Source organism: Colossoma macropomum, unplaced genomic scaffold (assembly GCF_904425465.1).
Source record: "Colossoma macropomum unplaced genomic scaffold, Colossoma_macropomum, whole genome shotgun sequence".
Lineage (NCBI taxonomy): Eukaryota > Metazoa > Chordata > Actinopteri > Characiformes > Serrasalmidae > Colossoma > Colossoma macropomum.
In genome coordinates, this window is record NW_023494790.1 from 36,896,139 (window position 1) to 36,915,127 (window position 18,989).

An 18,989-nucleotide genomic window follows, 5' to 3' on the forward strand; every position below is an offset into this window, starting at 1 on the left:
GTAATAATAGCAATAAATTGATTGTGTCCTACGGCATAACACTGACATTAACATCCAGGTTATTATATATATATATATATATATATATATATATATATATATATATATATATATATATGGGAATTTGAGCTAATTTTACAGACATTTTATGCTGTATGAATCAGCAAGTAAAATCTCCCAAATTATATTTCAGAACCTCCCCAGAAAGCTAATACATGAGGAGAATAATAAAAAAAACACAACACTTGCAGGGAAGCCCTACTTTTTATGATGCCTAACGATGGCTGAGGTTTCCTTGTACAGTTTGGTGGCTTATTATACTATTTACCTGAGTCTCTCTCTTTTATCCTCCTTGTTTTACTTTACCTGGCTAATATATGCAAGGTTTACTGTCTAGATGAAAAAGAATGTATATCTAGCAGGTCAGGACACTACAGGATCAGAAGTCTGCAGAAACCGGCATGAATGAGTTTGTTTCCAACAGACAAGACCAGGCAGGAATGATTTTGTTCCCTCACACTGTGATTTTTGTAACTTACTTATGCATATTATGTTACTATGCTGCACTATGAAGCATTTGCACAGAGGATGTTTGCAAAAAACATCAGGACAAGATGGTGCAAATCAAACATTAGCAGGTCTGGCATTCAAGGAAAGTGCAACATAAACAGGGAGGGCTCACCTGAACGAATCCTCCACGAACGTCGTGCACACTCTTTTCTTGATAACACTTGGAACCCAGCTCTGAAATCAAACGTTGGCATCAAATTGAGGGTCTGTATATCTTAAAGGAACACTTCAGCAGTGTTCACAGTGGTGGTGATAGGAACCAGACGTCCACCTCTAAAAGCTCCTTCACAGAAAGTTACTGGTAGGTGGAGATCAAAATGGCCCCAAAGATTGAAACGCTCTGTTCTAGAGAAACTTACCGAGTCAGAGCTGTTTGGTGACCTACCACAGTGGTGGTGATAGGAACCAGACGTCCACCTCTAAAAGCTCCTTCACAGAATATTACTACATTAAATGGTTATGAATTCACTGCCTGATGACTGAGACACTGTTTTGTGATAGTTTTGAGAAGATTTTGGCCTTAAAATTGATTCATGGTGGAAGGATCTATAACATGCAGGGTGCTGTGAGGCAAAATAGTCCCCAAAGAAATATTATTATTTTAGATTTTCCACTATTTTCCATCATCAACATTCCATATAAACTCAGAAGACTCGTGTAGGTTCACTGGTGGTTTTGATAGTAAATAAAATGTCTATATCTGTGTTGTAGTCATGGTGACCCCTGGTTCCTATCACCACCACTGTAAAGACATCTGAGCTTATAAGTTTTTCACACCAAAACACTCTGATTGACTGATTACATCTCACCCACTGAAATATGCAGTAGTTTCTCTGCTCTAACATACCCCGTTCTAACCTTGAGAAGGGCTTGTAGATTAGAACAGATTAGAATCAGATTAGAATCAGGCGTCTGGGGAGCAAAGAAACCATTAAATGTGCCGAGCAGGAGGACTCCAGCAGCAGGACTGCAAAAGAGATACCAAAGCAGAGAAAAGCAGACTGAACACTGAAGACTGGACAGGACAGCATCTACATTTTGTTAATCTGGGGCCGGATTTACGAAAGTGTCTTAAGAAGAAAATATTCTTAAATGTGCGTTTTTTCTTTACTTCATTCGTAAAAAAACTTGTGAAGTTTCTTCAGACCAACACTAAGAAGTTCATAAGAATGTTCCTAAATGCAATTCACAAAAAAAATTAAGAAGTTCTCAAAAATCTTCAGAACACAAACCGCCAGCATCACACATAGCACTTCTATAGTCAAGATTGACTCCAACGATAGAAGCTCCCCGACGACCTATGACCTCGTGCAAGGATGCGAACGACAATTGGTCGGCATCAAACTTGTGGTGCTGCTAGTCTCCCAACCAAGACGAATTTATGGCACTATGACTGCCTAATCTGACATAATGACCATCATGAAAGACAAAAATATCACATCGTCTGATCCCAGCGTAACGCAGACAGCTGAAAAAGCAAGGAGGCTTAGAGTGAATTGCGAGACAAAACTCTCTCTGAGTGCTGAGTGTGGCCAACTACAGCCTGTTAATAAAGCACAGCAACTTGTACATAAGCTGGGTCTTCTTTAATAGCGGTGAACCCTACGGCATTTTCAAGTAGATGCATGATGTAAGGCCAAATAGTACTTTTCAGGTCAACATTCCACATAAAAACCTCACATGTAGTTTCTCTGGCGGTTTTGGATGGTAAATAAAATGTCTATATTTGTGTTGTAGTCATGGCGACCCCTGGTTCCTATCACCACCACTGTAAAGACATCTGAACCACTTCACACCAAACCACTCTAAACGACACTGAATGCATTTACATGCACTTAATAATCCGATAACTGCAGAAAATCAGATTTTGTCAGTAATCCAATCTACACCTTTACATGCACGTGAGTAATCAGATAATGGGAGACTCCAGGTCTACACGAGTTAGACAGTAATCAGATTTCTGCTTTACAACCAGTCAATAAACTCACAGAAGACGACGTGACGTAAACGTAACGTAAAACTCGAACTTCACGCAGCTTTTTTTTTTAAAACATCGCCCCACTTTACCTGAAAATATGAACATACATCATCTAGAAGATGAAAAATATTTAAATCTTTAATTTCGTTAAACATGTATTTGGTTTCAGCGTCACTCCAAAAGTGTGTTGCTGCGTAATGCGACAACGCTGCTCGCTTGTTTCCGGTAAAGCGGTCTGTTTTTGCACATGCGCAGACTGAGAAATCCGAAAGAAATCAGAGTAAGAGCTTACAGCACTGAGAAATCTGATTACTGAGCTAAAATCCAGCCTCTTTATCGGATTTCTAGACCTTACTCAGATCTGAGGAATCAGAGTGTCCTGTTTACACGACCATTTGAATAATCAGTATGTAAACGCACTGTGTTTACAACTTAACGACCGACGTATGCAGACAATTTGGAAATGTGGTGGAATTCCCCTTTAATGACTAGCATATGCTACACAGCCACTGCTGATAGTGGAGTGTCTCAGTCAGAGCCGGGTTAAAGCAGCTGGAGGAACTTGTGAATGTAATGAGAACAGTTTGTACAGTTTTTCAGAGCTTTATATTCACACTGTAGCTGATTCTACCGTCTTACTGTACAAATAAAGCCCGGCCAGCCGCTCTGTGGTGGCATGAAACACCCTGAGGCCAGTAAACTCCTTACGGAGCCTCACTAAACTCCTCACAGGTTTCCTTCCTCAGCAAAAAACAAAGGCGAATCTCTGGCAACCTTCTGCTCTCGACCACCTTCTCAGTAGCTCTACAAACCCACCAGGTCTTTCCTCGTTAATCCGTCTCTTCCTCCTCCTCCTCCTCCTCCTCCTCCTCCGTCCACCTCCTTCTCGCTCATGTCTGAAGTGTTCGGCTCGAGAAAGTCCAGACGAGCCAAAGAGCCACTTTATCCCGAACTAGGAAGTTGCCTTCATTCCTGCCTGCTTTACCTGCAGCTCGGCAGGTCGAGCCACTCGGCTGGGTGTGGTCAGCGCAGGCAAACGAGCGGAGAGACAAAGAGAAGATACCAGAAAAGTTTCTCCCTCACAGGCTCGACCGTGTCGGTACGTGGCTGTTTATAATGGCGAGGAGCGCGCGAGAAACTCCCTTCATTAAAGTGACCTGCAAATGTAAATACGTGACCACACAGAAAGTAGCTGTTAGACACCAGAGCGGGTAGGTATAGATATGAAGCCCATTCCTGCCGAAAAAGACCTTTAGAAACGATGAGGATTCCTTTCTAAGGACTGTTGGCTTTTGGCTTAACGGCTTCCAAAAGAGGCCGCTGGTTTCCTGTAAAATATCTCGCTAGGAAACCATCAGAATCAGCCGTTGGTCACCTGTTACACCATTAGTGCCCTTTACACTTAAAATAAAAAATACAGCACCTGATTATTATTTTTTCATTATTCTCCAGGATATATTATGGTTTGTCCATCTGAATTTACATGACCAAATCTTAAGGCAAATTATTCAGTAACTGCATGAAATAAATGTAAATTATTGTTTATTTATTTATTTTAAAAGCTCCCCTCAAATTAACAGAACGTGTTTTATGATCATGCACATATTACTATATTACAATTTACTGCTGAAAGCCAAAAATCTCAGACACTCTTTGTACTATTTTATAAAAATAATGTTTACAGAGCAGATCACTGAAGAGACGCCATCTGTTTATAGTTTATAGCCCAGATTTGTGGAAAAATGAGTCGACTTTCAGTAGACAAAAATAGTGAGTTCAGCTTCTTTTATTATAAGAGTTTAAAATTGCATCACCATCTATTTGACTGGAAAGAAGACAGTTACAGCTCTCATACGACCCCCACCTTTAGAATGTAGCTTATGAAATATGAAAGATATGAAGAATATGACGAAGTGCGTTTTGGAACCACCGGCGGCCTCAAGGAGTTGAAGAGGTTAAGTGTATTCCCTGCTGAAAATAAACAACAGCACTGACCAGCATGAGTTTTATACTGGTCTAAGTTGTCTATGCTGGTATATGCTGGCCTAGTGCTGGTACCAGCATCCAAAACACAACATATGCTGGTTTTGTGTGTTCATGTCTAGGGGTAGGGTGTCCTGATTCTGGTTGAGAGGGATAGGGCGAAGTGTTGGGACTACATGGCCCTCCAAACGGAGGTTTTTCAGAGATTCACTCCAAAGAGAGTTATGAGAAAAAAAGAGAAACGCACAAATGTGAGAATTTTCTCTGTTAAAAAATTACTATAACTACTGTATTATCTTAGTTTAATGTCATTTCAGTGTATTCTGGTCATTTACTTCATAACAAGCATCAAAAATCGCTAGCAGTACACTAAATTTCCTGTTCCACCTTAAATGGTGCAGCAGTTACACTCCGGCGCCTCAGGCATCAGAACTGCTGCACCATTTAAGGTGGAACGGGAAACTTCGAAAAAAAAATGGTGAATAACTGACTTCAGCTTCATATCACTGATGAATTCAGGGTGGGTGATAATAAATACTTGCCCCCCTGAACTTTACCCTCCTCTGCTGTCACTGCAGACTGGCAGGGTCTCCTACAGAGCAGCGCTAGTAGCTGTTAATGAAGTGATGCTCTTTTTGTTTGAGGGTTGTTCCATTTTGTAGGGAAGATTTTAACCATTATCCTGTAAATCAGTGCCAAGGGGCAAGGAGACCCTCACAAACAAGGGTTAGGGGTAAAAATAAGAAATGGGATTGGACCTAAATCATTAATTTGAGATGCTTTCTCGTTATTTAGGTTTATTTTTAATAACTTTTTAATTAACCTCTTGGACCCTCTAATGTCTTAATATCGAATTTCTGGGGAGTTCCAATGAAAATAAACTTATTATGAAGTTGTGTTGTTCATTAGGGAAAAATAGACAAATTGAAGGAAAGCTCATTGTTTAGCTGCTTCACCCACAATCAGTGTCTGTACCAACTAGAGCTGCAGCACTGCTCTGCCTCAGGGTGGCGCTGAAGCAAATCAGTTCACCCTGTTGCTCCTTCAAGGCCTAGCAACTGTAAATCTGAATGGATTCCTTTAAAAAACTTTACAATGAGCCGCAGCAGATCTGTAAATCTGAAAACTCGCCCAGTTTCCCAAGAGTTTGGAGTGAAGAGTGACTGTTCCTCATTTCTCACACTGAAGACAGAAGAGGAGACGAGGAAGATCTCAGTTAATGGGAGGAAGGGCGCAGAACCGCACTAGAACAGAGACTTTACAGAAGAAGAAGAACAGCGCCGCTAAGGTGAGGGAATAAGCAGCCATCCAACATGGGACCCCTGAATACCTGAGCGGGGGTATTTCACTCACTGGTCACTAATTTAACATTTAGTGCTTTGCTGATATGTTGATATCACAGTGTAACAGATTCTAATGGTAAGACTCAAAGTTCATTCTGTGGCTTTTTTTTTAAATATCGAGTCACGTCAGTGTAAAATATGAGTATACATCATCTAGAACCCAAGTGTCAAACACGAGCAAGGGCCAGGTCAGGCCCTTGGCGCAGTCCTATTCGGCCTGAGAAATTATTTTAATTTTCTATTCTTATTAGCCTGTTTCACCCTGAGATGCACTACAGTCCCCAGCATGCACTGCAACATAGTGTGCATTCTCACCCCCTCAACAACAATCTGTGGGACCGCGGTTACACAAACAGAAAAGACACCTGGTGTCCAGTTCAAGCAAATAGGCAGTTTTAAAAAATCTACAACTATTTATTTTTATTAAGAATTATTTTTGAATAAAAATAATTTCAGTGTCTATTTTGCTGTTGCAGTTTTGGCGTATTCTGAATAAACAATGGCTATTTAGGGTCATGGCAAAATGCTAAGTAAAAATGAAATAAAAACGCAGCTGGTCCACAGATCTGCTGAGATTTTTTAATATGGCCCTTTTAGTGGTTGAGTTTGAAGAACTCCTGATCTAGAAGATGCAGAATATTTAAATCATTCATTTCATTAAGCATGTGTTTGGTTTCAGCGTTGCTCCAAAAGTGTTGTGTTGCTTTGTTTTCACACATGCGCAGACTAAGAGAAACGAAAGAAATCAGAGTAAGAGTTTAGACGTGCTGACAAACCCCATTACTGAACTAAAACTCAGCTCTTTTTATCAGATTTCTAGGCCTTAATCCAATGTAATAAATCAGCATGTGCTGTTTGCACGACCATTCGAATATTCAGATAACTGCAGCAAAAGGAACAGGAAAAACCAGAAAAGCATAATAGGATTAGGAAAATAGCATTTTATTGCTGTGTCATGCCATGTATTTCCCATAATACTGCTATATGCAATGGTTTGGGCTGGAATGGTTTGGAATGGATTCGTCTGGGATTCTCTGTTTTCCCTACCGCTGCCTCGACCCCAGCTGGACCAAGTGGTTTAAGATGATGATGATGATGATGATGATGATGACGATGATGGAAAGACTCATCCTGTACTTGGACAGTGACTATATCTGTGCTTGTGTTGGCTGTAATTTTCACTGTACCTATTCATGTTTGTCTGCATTAGAGAGGAATATAAGCTACACCATGATATCTTCCATGAATTACTTCAAGAATAGCATTAGCATTGATTAAGTAGGGTGTCCAAACTTATGCATGTGCCTCGATTGTTTTAAGTTAATCAAATGTAAAGTAGCTATGTGTTAATATTTGCAGAAAAAAAGATAAATTAAATTGAGTCATTATTATTAGATAATTATTAATGATTGCTGATTCCAAACTTTTCAAATCCCATGTTGTGTTGATTTTTAAGTGAAAATAAGTGAACACACCTCTACAGAGACACACTTCTGCACAATTTAGTGCACAATTATTGTTTATTTGCCAAATTTAACATATTGGAGCAGCGCATTGCAAAAAATAGACATTGCATACTGAGTAAATGTAACTGGACAAGCATAGTGAATGGAAAATATTCTTAATTTATAATTTTATTAATATACTATAGCATACTTTGTTATAACAACATTTATATAAAGCATCTATGGACAGTTATGTACAATTACAGCAGCCAAAATCACACAAGCGTACTGAGCAGAACAGCTCAGTGAACAATCATGTCGTCGTAACTGTGACCCATTTCTTTATAACAGGCCTTTTTAAAGCAGCCTGAGGAAAAGTACCGAAGTCATTCAGTCCAGTGTGGGACAACACTGAGTTCCAAGACGGACAGTCCTGCGGTCCATCAGCACTGCCGTTTCACGTTCCGGAACACCTGACTGATCTAGAAGGACTTGATCATGAAATAGTTGTCCAGTAAAACACAAAACTGCGCACTGCAGGTGGACGGCAGCAGATGAGTGGTGACCGCTCTAGCGGCCGTATCCGTTCGGGTCCGCGGCCTTTTTGGACTGCTCTTTCCCAGTGTTCTGTCCCATCATGTACAGCGTGTTAGCCAGGTTGTGCACCTGACACGTCCCGAACTGACAGCCCCTCTGCGCCGCCCGCCTGCTCCTCGCGCTGGGGACAAAGTGAGTCGCATTAAGAGTTTTGACTTCATCAATTATTATTATTATATATTTTTTTAAAACTTGGAATTCACTTATAGGTGTGTGGTTTTATGTACCGAATTCATTTTTCCATGACCATTTTTTAACCTCTGTTTATACATTATATATCACAGTTTTTGTTCATGTGCATTTAAGACATGTATATGTAAATGAGCTCTGTTCTGATTGGTTGGGCAGCCATGTATTGAGCCACGTTCAATGAGCAGCAGTTTAGCTGCCCTTTCACACTGAAGTGATGTGGAGCGTTGTTACCTGCAGACAGTCTATATCTGATGGAATACGATTAAATGTTGTGCTGTTCATGGCTGTCAGGAAGCAAATAGAACCAAAAGACTGAAACCCACAGAACCGTGTGGATCCTTTGGAAGCTGCGATGATCTGTTCACTTCCTGACAGCCATGAACAGCACGACGTTTAATCATTTTCCACCCCTGTAACTCTGCTACAGACTGTCTGCAGGAACAACACTCCAAATGGGCAGCTAAACTGCTCTAGGCTGACCGTGTGTAAATATGTGCATGGCTATGACATCACAACCATGAGCAATTTTAGATGAGCTGTTTTTTGCAGCTTGGTCTCCTTATGTGAGCTGTATGGACTGAGGAGTGAGACATTGGCAATGCTTAGATAATACATCAATGTATTTTATGTAAAAAGGCGAAGAAAATTCAATTTTCCCCGACATGGGTCCTTTAAAGTACACACTATTTTGTGTGATGAACCAAATTGTTCACTTACTGAATGGATTTGATAAGGATGTTTCTCAGCAGTGTAGGAACTACAAGCGTGTCTGTGGTTCTTGAGTCTGTGGCTGTGGATGGCGTCTCTTTGTGTCTGTCCACTGATGTAACAATCTCTTCTGCCTTCTGTAAGCTGTTTATTAGGGACAGGGGGTCTGTCCGTGGCCTGTGGAGAATCAAAAAACATTCAGTAAGGGTGGGCAATATCGTAAAAAACATAACATCAAGATACTTCAACAGATGTTGCAATATTTAATTTTTCTACATTTTTCCTGAATTTGTCACAATGACAGTAACATATTATCATACTGTCCATCCCTGACGTATGTCCTCACCTGAGTGAGTGTCTGACCGCCACGGCTGTGGTCACAGGCATGTACAGGAACAGCAGCACAGCTACTTTCATCATGCAATGGCCTGGAGGGCAGAGAGTTACAATCTATTACACAATCACTGTAACCGGATGGAGCCCATTAGGTCCCGTGGAGACTGTCAGTTATGAAGCACTGGCCTATGGCACACGTGTCTCGACACAACATGGCGCCTCATGCGTAAAACCAAACTGAACATATAATAATACAATCAACCTCATGGGAATGACGTACAATTATTGATGATTTATCACTAAACAGTACAGCTAAGATCTCATTCCACTCACCTCGTCTTCTACTCCCTGAGTTAGCAGGGGAGGAAGGAGAAATCCTGCTACAGCTCTGAGAGGAAACCATCAGTCACAGTCTGATGTTTGCTGTACAGTAGTCTGATCCTCAGCTCTGTTGGGATGAAAATCTAACTGCTGTCCCCATCTCAGCCTGTATTTATACCCTAGAGGTGAGGGGAGGGGTGAAGATTTGGGGAACGCCCTCAGTGCACTCCTCTGACCTTTCACCCTCTTTAACTAAGTCATACGCAATTCAGTAGCTTGAGACTTAAACCAATGTTCAAAGGTTTGGATTCGCTCCCCATATTAATAATTAGTTGTATTATTTAATATTGTAGAGTGAAATTAAAATTATTCTGTATTTAAATCTGTAATTGCAATAATACTGTATTACTGCCAAGTGATCTGCCGTATTATCAAAATGTCATCACCACTTATGAAATATGAGGTAATTTGGATGTCCGTTTTATTAGAACTTTATTCTTGCTGTTCCTTTTTTTCCAGATGGTTTTTAGAATCATCTGCAGCTCTGTTCACCATCCTGGACATGTTTAACATTCCAAAAGGTTCTTGCTGATTATTATAACGTGAAGCTGACACACAGAAAGGACCCTTGTCACCTGGCCGGGGCAATCGAATCCAGGTCCTTTTTCCCGTGACACTGTGCCGTCGTAGCGCAAATATAGCCATTTTATTTACTATCCAAAACAACCAGTGAACCTACACATGTCTTCTGAGTTTTATTTGGAATGTTTAACAGCGCGCAGACTGCTGGTCACCATAGCAATGCAGACAACAATCTCGCCTAGCTAGTAGCTAAAGAAACGGCAAAGAGAGAGATTTAAGACCAACATCGATAATTTGAAGACGGACTTATTTGCATTCATAATCACTCCAGCTGGTTTCCTGATGCGTTTCATCTGCAACGAGAAACTGACAAACACTAAAAAGTCACGAGGCTGAAGTCAGTTTCTCATTGGGTAGGCTCTTGTACGAATTTTCCCATTCCGCCTTAAATGGTGCCGCAGTTACATTCTGGCGCCTCAGGCACCGTTTAAAGTAGAACGGAAAAATTCAAACAAGAAGCTGGCGAATGAGAAGCGACTTCAGCCTCGTAAAAAGTCAAACGTTGAGAGACATTTTACAAGAAACTGTTCTACTTTTGAGGAAAGGTTTCCTGCCAGAGATGTGAGAAAAGCAGCTACAGCTGAGCTAAAGCTTAAAGCAGAGCAAAGTAAGTCTGTGTTTTCATTTATATTATGTTTTCTTACCTACACTAGTTCATCAGCACACACTGAGACAGATTTACAGCCAAGATGGTAAAATGGACATTAAATGTTGTGGCTCCCAAGGTGGTTTGATTTTTGTTGAATGGACAACATTTAGGTTGCGACCCCTGAGTTAGTGTATCAGCCGAGTAAACAGACTTTCCTATAAGTACTTTCTCTAGAATGGAGAATTTCACATCAAACTACTTTGAATGACTTTATTTAAAAACCTAATATTTTAATTATGTTAAAATGTTTAAAAATTGGTGGTATTCCCCTTTAATATTATTAAACATGCTTCTCAAACTTTTGGCCTGTAGTGTAACCGCCCCCCCCATACCCCCGACCACTGCATACTTTTATACAGAGGGGATTGTTTCTGTGAGACTGCTTCGTTTCCCTCACCTGCCGGAAATCAGCCTTCTTAAAATAAACCCTCTGCTCACACCAGCTTTCCTCCATCGGCCCGTTTGTTCCTGCTCTTTTTCCCCTGAGTCACTCCCATTCGTGGCTTATCTGTCCTTCATGTTTCAGGCCTTCCCAGCAGCCCCCCCGCGAGGTTGGCTGATGTGTTGTGGCTCCTTTTTTCCTTCATTCAACAACAGTAAGCATTACGAATGACCATTTTTCTGCTGATGTAATGTGTCGGTGCTGGCCCCGGGGTCAGATTTCCAGGAATTTTGATAGACGCTGGTCTGTCATCTCACATCAGCTACGTTAGGGATGATTCAGAGATCTGGACGAGTGCCACTTCACCCCCTTCCAGTTCTCTATTCTCATCTTTCTCTTCTCCTCCCTCTCTCCCTTCATTACTCGCTCACTCACTCGTTTCCCTCCCTTGTTCCATTGTGCACTTTTCCTGCTTGGGACATCTGGAATTGTTTTCCTGTTCAAAATAACATGTCATGTCATAACTATAGACATCCACACACAGAGTTGTTCACAAAGTGTTTACATAAACTGACCCTTACAAACTTGTAGTAGGCCGAACACGACCCCTCTGATCGCACATGGCTGGAAAAACATGAGCGACTGCCAGTTTTTTTGCCTTCGTAAGGCGGCGGATTAGGGGTCAGCTGTGTTATTATTCACGAGACTCAGTTATAGAAAGATTTACGGCTAAGTATACTTTACACACTTTCACTGGTCGGCTTGATGCTGATCCAAGCCTCGTTCAAAAGTTTGGAATCAATCTCTTTAACATCACCAACAGTTCTAGTTGCAGATAAATATATGGAACGAGCTACCAAATTAGTTCAAACTGCAGCCTCACAGAAAAAAAGCAGTAACACTTGATTTGGAGTGGTCCTTTGTAGATGATTAATAAGCTCTTAACAGATTATCAGTAACACATCAACAACATATCAGTGAAGTAGCACCAGTGAAGCATCTGGATACACTGAAGTAAATACCCTGTAGATGTTCTGTTGGTACATTACTTGCATTAAGTGTTGTTAATATGTGACTTCATTAGGCAAAACCTAACCTTACCAACCTTACCCAACACCTAACCCTCACCCTGGCCCTAATCCTAACCCTAACCTTAACCTCAACCCAAAACCTAACCCTAACCCTCGTATGTTTTTTGTCTGTTGAGTGTTTGTTTCATCTAAAAGGACACTCAGAATAAAGTGTCACCAAAAAAACAATCAAAAATGTAATTAGAGCTTAGATATTTATAAGGATTATGTTATGATCTATTTAAACCAAAGGTATTAATAGAGATAAGCTAAATATATACGCAATCATAATCATCATTAATAGGGTACTCTCTATTGGGAGGTGTCTGCCTGAAATGCTAATCCCCAAATTTACACTCGTGAAAATGTATGTTTATATTTCCTCTTTTTTTTGCATTTTTTGCATTTTTCAAATATCTTTTTATTTCTTCTAAAGTGAAGTTAAAAGATGTAATGAGTTTAATTTTTAAAGAAAAAAACTTTTTTTTGTCCCACATTTTCATCACTATCAAAACACAAAGAGGTTTAGTCTGTAGGCGGAGCCTTATTTTTGCCCCGCCCCTGCATTTTAGAGCAGGAAGTGAGGCTGCATCCCTGTCCCTCATGGCCACATGATGAGCAGTTAGATCCCATTGCTTTGAAGTTAATGTGTCCCAAAGTCTGAAAATCAGTGTGGAACATTAAGAACTGTCACTACCGAAACACAAATTTTCTGCAGTTAAGTACCTTTTTGGGTTTTAATGAAAAATATGAAGATTTTATGTACAGCTGTTCAAAGCTGTGTTTGTTAGTCATGTACTGGCTGTGTTTTGAGTTCTGCTCAAAATAAACTAAAACAGTCACTACCGAAACAGTCACTACTGAAACATTTGGTGAAGTCGGTTGTGTTGTGATTGTTTTGGGAGTGACAATGCTGTTGTAATGTGTGCGGAATGTGGTTTGACATTGTCTTGCTGAAATAATCAAGGCCTTCCCTGAAAAAGACGTTGTCTGAATGGCAGCATATGTTGCTCCAAAACCAGTAAATATCATTCAGCATTAATGGTGCCTTCACAGATGTGTAAGTCACTCATACCATGTGCACTAATGCACCCCTATACCATCATGAATACTGGCTTTTGAACTGTGCACTGATAATGAGCCGGATGGTCCCTCACTTCTTTAGCCCAGAGGATGCAGTGTCGAGGATTTCCAAAACGATTTTTAATCTTTCATTTGTCGAACCACAGGACACTTTTCTACTTCGCCTCAGTTCATCTTAAATGAGCTCAGGCCCAGAGAAGGCGGCGGTGTTTCTGAATCCTGTTTATATATGATTTCTTCTTTGCATTGTAGAGTATCAACTTGCATTTGTGGCTGCAGTGATGAACTGTTTTCATAGACAGTGGTTTTCAGAAGTGTTTCTGAGCCCGTGCAGTGATTTCCACTACAGAATCATGTCTGTTTTTGATGCAGTGCAGCCTGAGGGCCTGAAGATTACAACCAGCAAATACTAGTTTTTGGCCTCGACCCTTGCATACAGAGATTTCTCTGGATTTTCAGAATCTTTTAGTAATATCATATACCATAGATGATGAAATCCCCAAGTTCTTTGCTATTTCACATTGAGAAATGTTCTTCTTGAATTGTTGGACTACTTGATCATGCAGTCTTTCACAGAGTGGTGAACCCCTCCTCATCTTCACTTCTGAAAGACTCCAATTAACCTAACTAGTTGTGAGATGTTCCACCAGGTATTTTTGTAAGCATTACACAACTTTACCAGTGTTTTGTTTCCCCTGTCCCATTTTTTTAATGTTTTGCTGGCATCAAATTTAAAAACTATAAAATTTTCAAAAACTATAAAATGGCTCAGTTTCAACATTTGCTATGCTGCCTTGGTTGCCTTGGTGTCTTTTTAGGAGACGGGTTTGTACATACATACTCATTCACCCACACGGCACATATACAAAATCTGCTTCACTGCACACAGAGAGATGTCATTATTTGGGGCTTTGTTTTCAGTCTTTCTAAACCATGTTGGAAAAATTGACATCTCAGTTGGTTCTGTTTGCTGCGGATTGCTGTTAGTCACATAATGTCTTGCCCCAAACATGCAAGTGGTTTCCTAAACTCTGAACAGATTTTTTGCCTCACGCACTATGAAACATTCCACTGTAACCATCATCATATTTTTATTACTAGATACTACATAACCAGGCACCCTCCATCACATCACATGCATAAAATATGATTAAAGTAAGTGATGCAGTCATTATGGGAACTTTAAATTATATAGAGCCAGATAGTTCTGGTCCTAAAATCTTACTGGCTGAGTCACATTTTAAAACAGTCATAAAAATTGGAAACATAAACATAAACATAAAACATGCTGCCCATCTCAATTCAACTCTATATTAATATTATCCAACTGTTCTGGGCTCCTTGCTCTAACAAACATCTACAAATTATGCATAATGATACTGTGTCTAAAAATAAATACAAACAAGTTACAGAGTTTAAAACTTAATGTTTCTACATTCACCGTCCATCTTATCAGCTCCACTGACCACATAGGAGCACTTTGTAGTTCTACAGTTACAGACTGTAGTCCATCTGTTTCTCTGCATACTTTATTCACCCTATTCTTCAATGGTCAGGACCCCCACAGGACCCCCACAGAGCAGGTACTATTTGGGTGGTGGATCATTCTCAGCACTGCAGTGACACTGACGTGGTGGTGGTGTGTTAGTGTGTGTTGTGCTGGTCTGAGTGGATCAGACACAGTAGTGCTGCTGGAGTTTTTAAACACTGTGTCCACTCACTGTCCACTCTATTAGACACTCCTACCTTGTCAGTCCACCTTGTAGATGTGAAGTCAGAGACGATAGCTCATCTGCTGCTGCACAGTTTGTGTCGGTCATCCTCTAGTCCTTCATCAGTGGTCACAGGACGCTGCCCACAGGACACTGTTGGCTGGATATGTTTGGTTGGTGGACTATTCTCAGTCCAGCAGTGACACTGAGGTGTTTAAAAACTCCAGCAGCACTGCTGTGTCTGATCTACATTGATTTAACAACTGATCACATTGATTTATCAGTCTACTCAGGCTTTAGCAGAGCTCAGTAACACTGAGATTAATAACCGATCACATTGATTTATCAGTCTACTCAGGCTTTAGCAGAGCTCAGTAACACTGAGATTAATAACCGATCACATTGATTTATCAGTCTACTCAGGCTTTAGCAGAGCTCAGTAACGCTGAGATTAATAACTGATCACATTGATTTATCAGTCTACTCAGGCTTTAGCAGAGCTCAGTAACGCTGAGATTAATAACTGATCACATTGATTTATCAGTCTACTCAGGCTTTAGCAGAGCTCAGTAACGCTGAGATTAATAACTGATCACATTGATTTATCAGTCTACTCAGGCTTTAGCGGAGCTCAGTAACACTGAGATTAATACCTGATCACATTGATTTATCAGTTTACTCAGGCTTTAGCGGAGCTCAGTAACACAGAGATTCCCAAAGATGCATTCCCAATACTTGTATTCCAATTACTTCCCATCCCTGCATGCAGGTATTAATAATCAAATGGCTTCAAAGGGATGTCCAGGTCATTCTGCTGTATCCCTGTTTGACTGACAGGTGGCCCAAGGCACAAACATTTCCTAGAAATGATAAACTAGTCAACAGGATGCAGTGACGCAGCTGTGCAGGAGAGCCGCGCTGGTTTGTTTATATGACCTCTCAGGTGTAGCGCTGTTCTAAAAGAGGTGCTGTTGTTTATGCACTGTAATTTATGTGTGAGAGTGCGTCAGTGTGTAAGGGGCGAGCGGGGCTGGAGGGGCTCGGCTGTCGCGTGTGTTGAGGTGTATGCCGCCTCAACCTTTTCCCTATCTTTATCACACACATCCTGTTGTGGAAGGTGGTCAGTGCCAGCGGGCCTGCGAGTGTGTGAATGTAGGTGTTTTTGTTTTGCCCAGTGGGTACGGTTGTGTATCCTGTCAGGAAACACTCTGGCTCAACTGTGTGACAGATTCACACACTCAGACTTCCCTCGCTGCAACTGTTACAGTCACACGCAACAACACACACACACACACACACACACACACACACACACACACACACACACACACACACACACACACACACTTCAGATCTTTTAGTTCTTAATGTAAAGCTAAGATAAACTAGATAACAGCAAAGCTGGATCTCACACATTCGGTTTTCAGTCCAGTCCAGTTTTTTGCCGCAAGAAATCTCAAATCTGTGCCCAAGAAGGATTTTGGAAAATAACATAAGTGTTTTATCAATTATTGGTAAACATGTTGGCAGGCTTTGACATGTTACTCACTTTAGTCTTTGCTAATCAGTAGTTTTCATTAAAACCACCTCCTCGTATCTACACTCACTGTCATTTTCAGTGTAGTTTCACTCTGTAGTTCTACAGTTACAGACTGTAGTCCATCTGTTTCTCTGCATACTTTGTTGCCCCCTTTCACCCTGTTCGTCAGTGGTCAGGACCCCCATGGACCCCCACAGAGCAGGTCCTATTTGGGTGGTGGATCATTCTCAGCACTGCAGTAACACTGATGTGGTGGTGGTGTGTTAGTGTGTGTTGCGCTGGTCTGAGTGGATCAGACACAGCAGTGCTGCTGCAGTTTTTAAACACTGTGTCCACTCTCTGTCCACTCTATTAGACACTTCTACCTTGCCGGTCTACCTTGTAGATGTAAAGTCAGAGACGATAGATCATCTGCTGCTGCACAGTTTGTGTTGGTCATCCTTTAGTCCTTCATCAGTGGTCACAGGACGCTGCCCACAGGACGCTGTTGGCTGGATATGTTTGGTTGGTGGACTATTCTCAGTCCAGCAGTGACACCGAGGTGTTTAAAAACTCCAGCAGCACTGCTGTGTCTGATCCACTCGCACCAGCGTAACACACACACAGTGTTAGTCAGTGTTACTGCAGTGCTGATAATGATGATCACCTGTTCCAGTTTATTGTGGAAGGTTTCAAAATGTAGCTTAAAAATTCAAAATTTGTTTATATAAAATACAATCAAGTTGGTCTGACAAAACATCAAAAGTCATTTCTTTGTACTTTGTCAGTTAAATAAAAGTCCAAGAGAATTGACAAATCAGATATATATTTATATGCACGCTCTCTTTATATACATATATATATATATATATATACATATATATATATATGAATGTAAATGGGCACTTAAAGGTTTTTCATTTAAATCTGGAAATAAACAACAGAAAGTATTACAAGTTAAGATGAGGCTCAGATGGATTTGATCTACTCAAAATTAATTACATTTTAATAATAAATTGGAAAAAGTTTGGAGCTAAAAGTTAGTATTTTCTCACAGCCTTAGGATAAAGTCTTCTTTCTCTTCTCCTTAAAAACAACCATTTCCGAGCTATTATGTTTTGTTCCAACAGCGGTGATATAAAACTGACTGTTACTGATGTTCATGGTGTTCCTCTTTAATCGAGGGGCCCCGCGATGCATGCCATGAAAAACACATCCCACGTCAGACCACCACCACCACCGAGCTAATTTTGACGGCGTATGGAAGGATGTGGTTCTGTCTCCATAATCTGGTCCTCCCATCAGCATGAAGCAGCAAGAACTGGACTTCATCAGACCGAGCAGAGGTACATTCAGTACTGACCTGACTACTGAATACAACTGTCCAGCAGGGCAGCTCTCTGACCTCACCAGGTCCAGCAACATAGTACAAACACTATGTACAGCACGACTTACATGTATAACATACAACATTTAAAAAAGACGGTTCTTCAAAGTTCTTTAGTAAAGGGAATGGTTATATTTAGAACCATTTGCATGCTTAAATGGTTCTTTGCATGGTGATCGATGGAGAGTGTGTTATATGGTTCTATTCAGCACCAAAAAGGCTCTTCTGCTTTTACAAGCTTGAAATCATGACAATAGCAGAACCCTTTTGGTGCTTTATAGAACCAGAAAGATTATATATAGAACTGTAACACATTCTCCATCAATCTGAAGAACCATTCCACCATGCAAAGACTCCTTCTATACAGAACTCATGGATCTTAACAAAACCATTTCCTTTACTAAAGAGCCATGAAGAACCATCTTTTTAAGAGATGTACAACCCCATTTCCAAAAAAGTTGGGACGCTGTGCAAAATATAAATAAAAACAAAATGCAATGGTTTGCAAATCATTTAAACCCTACATGTAATTCAAAATAGTACAAAGACAACATATCAAATGTTGAAACTGAGAAATTCTATTGTTTTTTGAAAAATATTTGCCCATTTTGAATGTGATGCCAACAACACGTTCCTAAAAAGTTGGGACGGGGGGCAAGAAAAGGCTGGTAAAGTTGTGTAATGCTAAAAAAAACACCTGGTGGTTGATGAGGAGGGGTTCACCACTCTGTGAAAGACTGCATGATCAGCATGACAATTCAAGAATATTGTTTCACAATGTAAAATAGCAAAGAACTTTTGCTTTTCATCATCTACGGTACATAATATCATTAAAAGGTTCAGAGAATCTGGAGAAATCTCTGTATGTAAGGGTCAAGGTCAAAAGCCAGTATTTGCTGGCCGTGATCTTTGGGCCCTCAGGCAGCACTGCATTAAAAACAGACATGATTCTGTAGTGGAAATCACTGCATGGGCTCAGAAACACTTCTGAAAACCACTGTTTGTGAAAACAGTTCATCACTGCATCCACAAATGCAAGTTAAAACTCTACAATGCAAAGAGGAAACCATAA

The 18,989-nt window shown here is 40.6% G+C and overlaps 1 protein-coding gene across 1 annotated transcript in view; it reads right to left on the minus strand.

Annotated features, from left to right (window-relative positions):
* The window catches only part of LOC118809733 (transient receptor potential cation channel subfamily M member 4-like), a 37,210-nt gene extending 33,320 nt beyond the window's left edge, over positions 1 to 3,890 (minus strand). Inside the window, 2 exon segments of the mRNA XM_036573271.1 lie at positions 683 to 744; positions 3,365 to 3,890. Coding sequence (XP_036429164.1) covers positions 683 to 744; positions 3,365 to 3,442 — 140 coding nt within the window. The 5' untranslated portion in view covers positions 3,443 to 3,890.
* Positions 3,891 to 18,989: the final 15,099 nt, after the last annotated feature.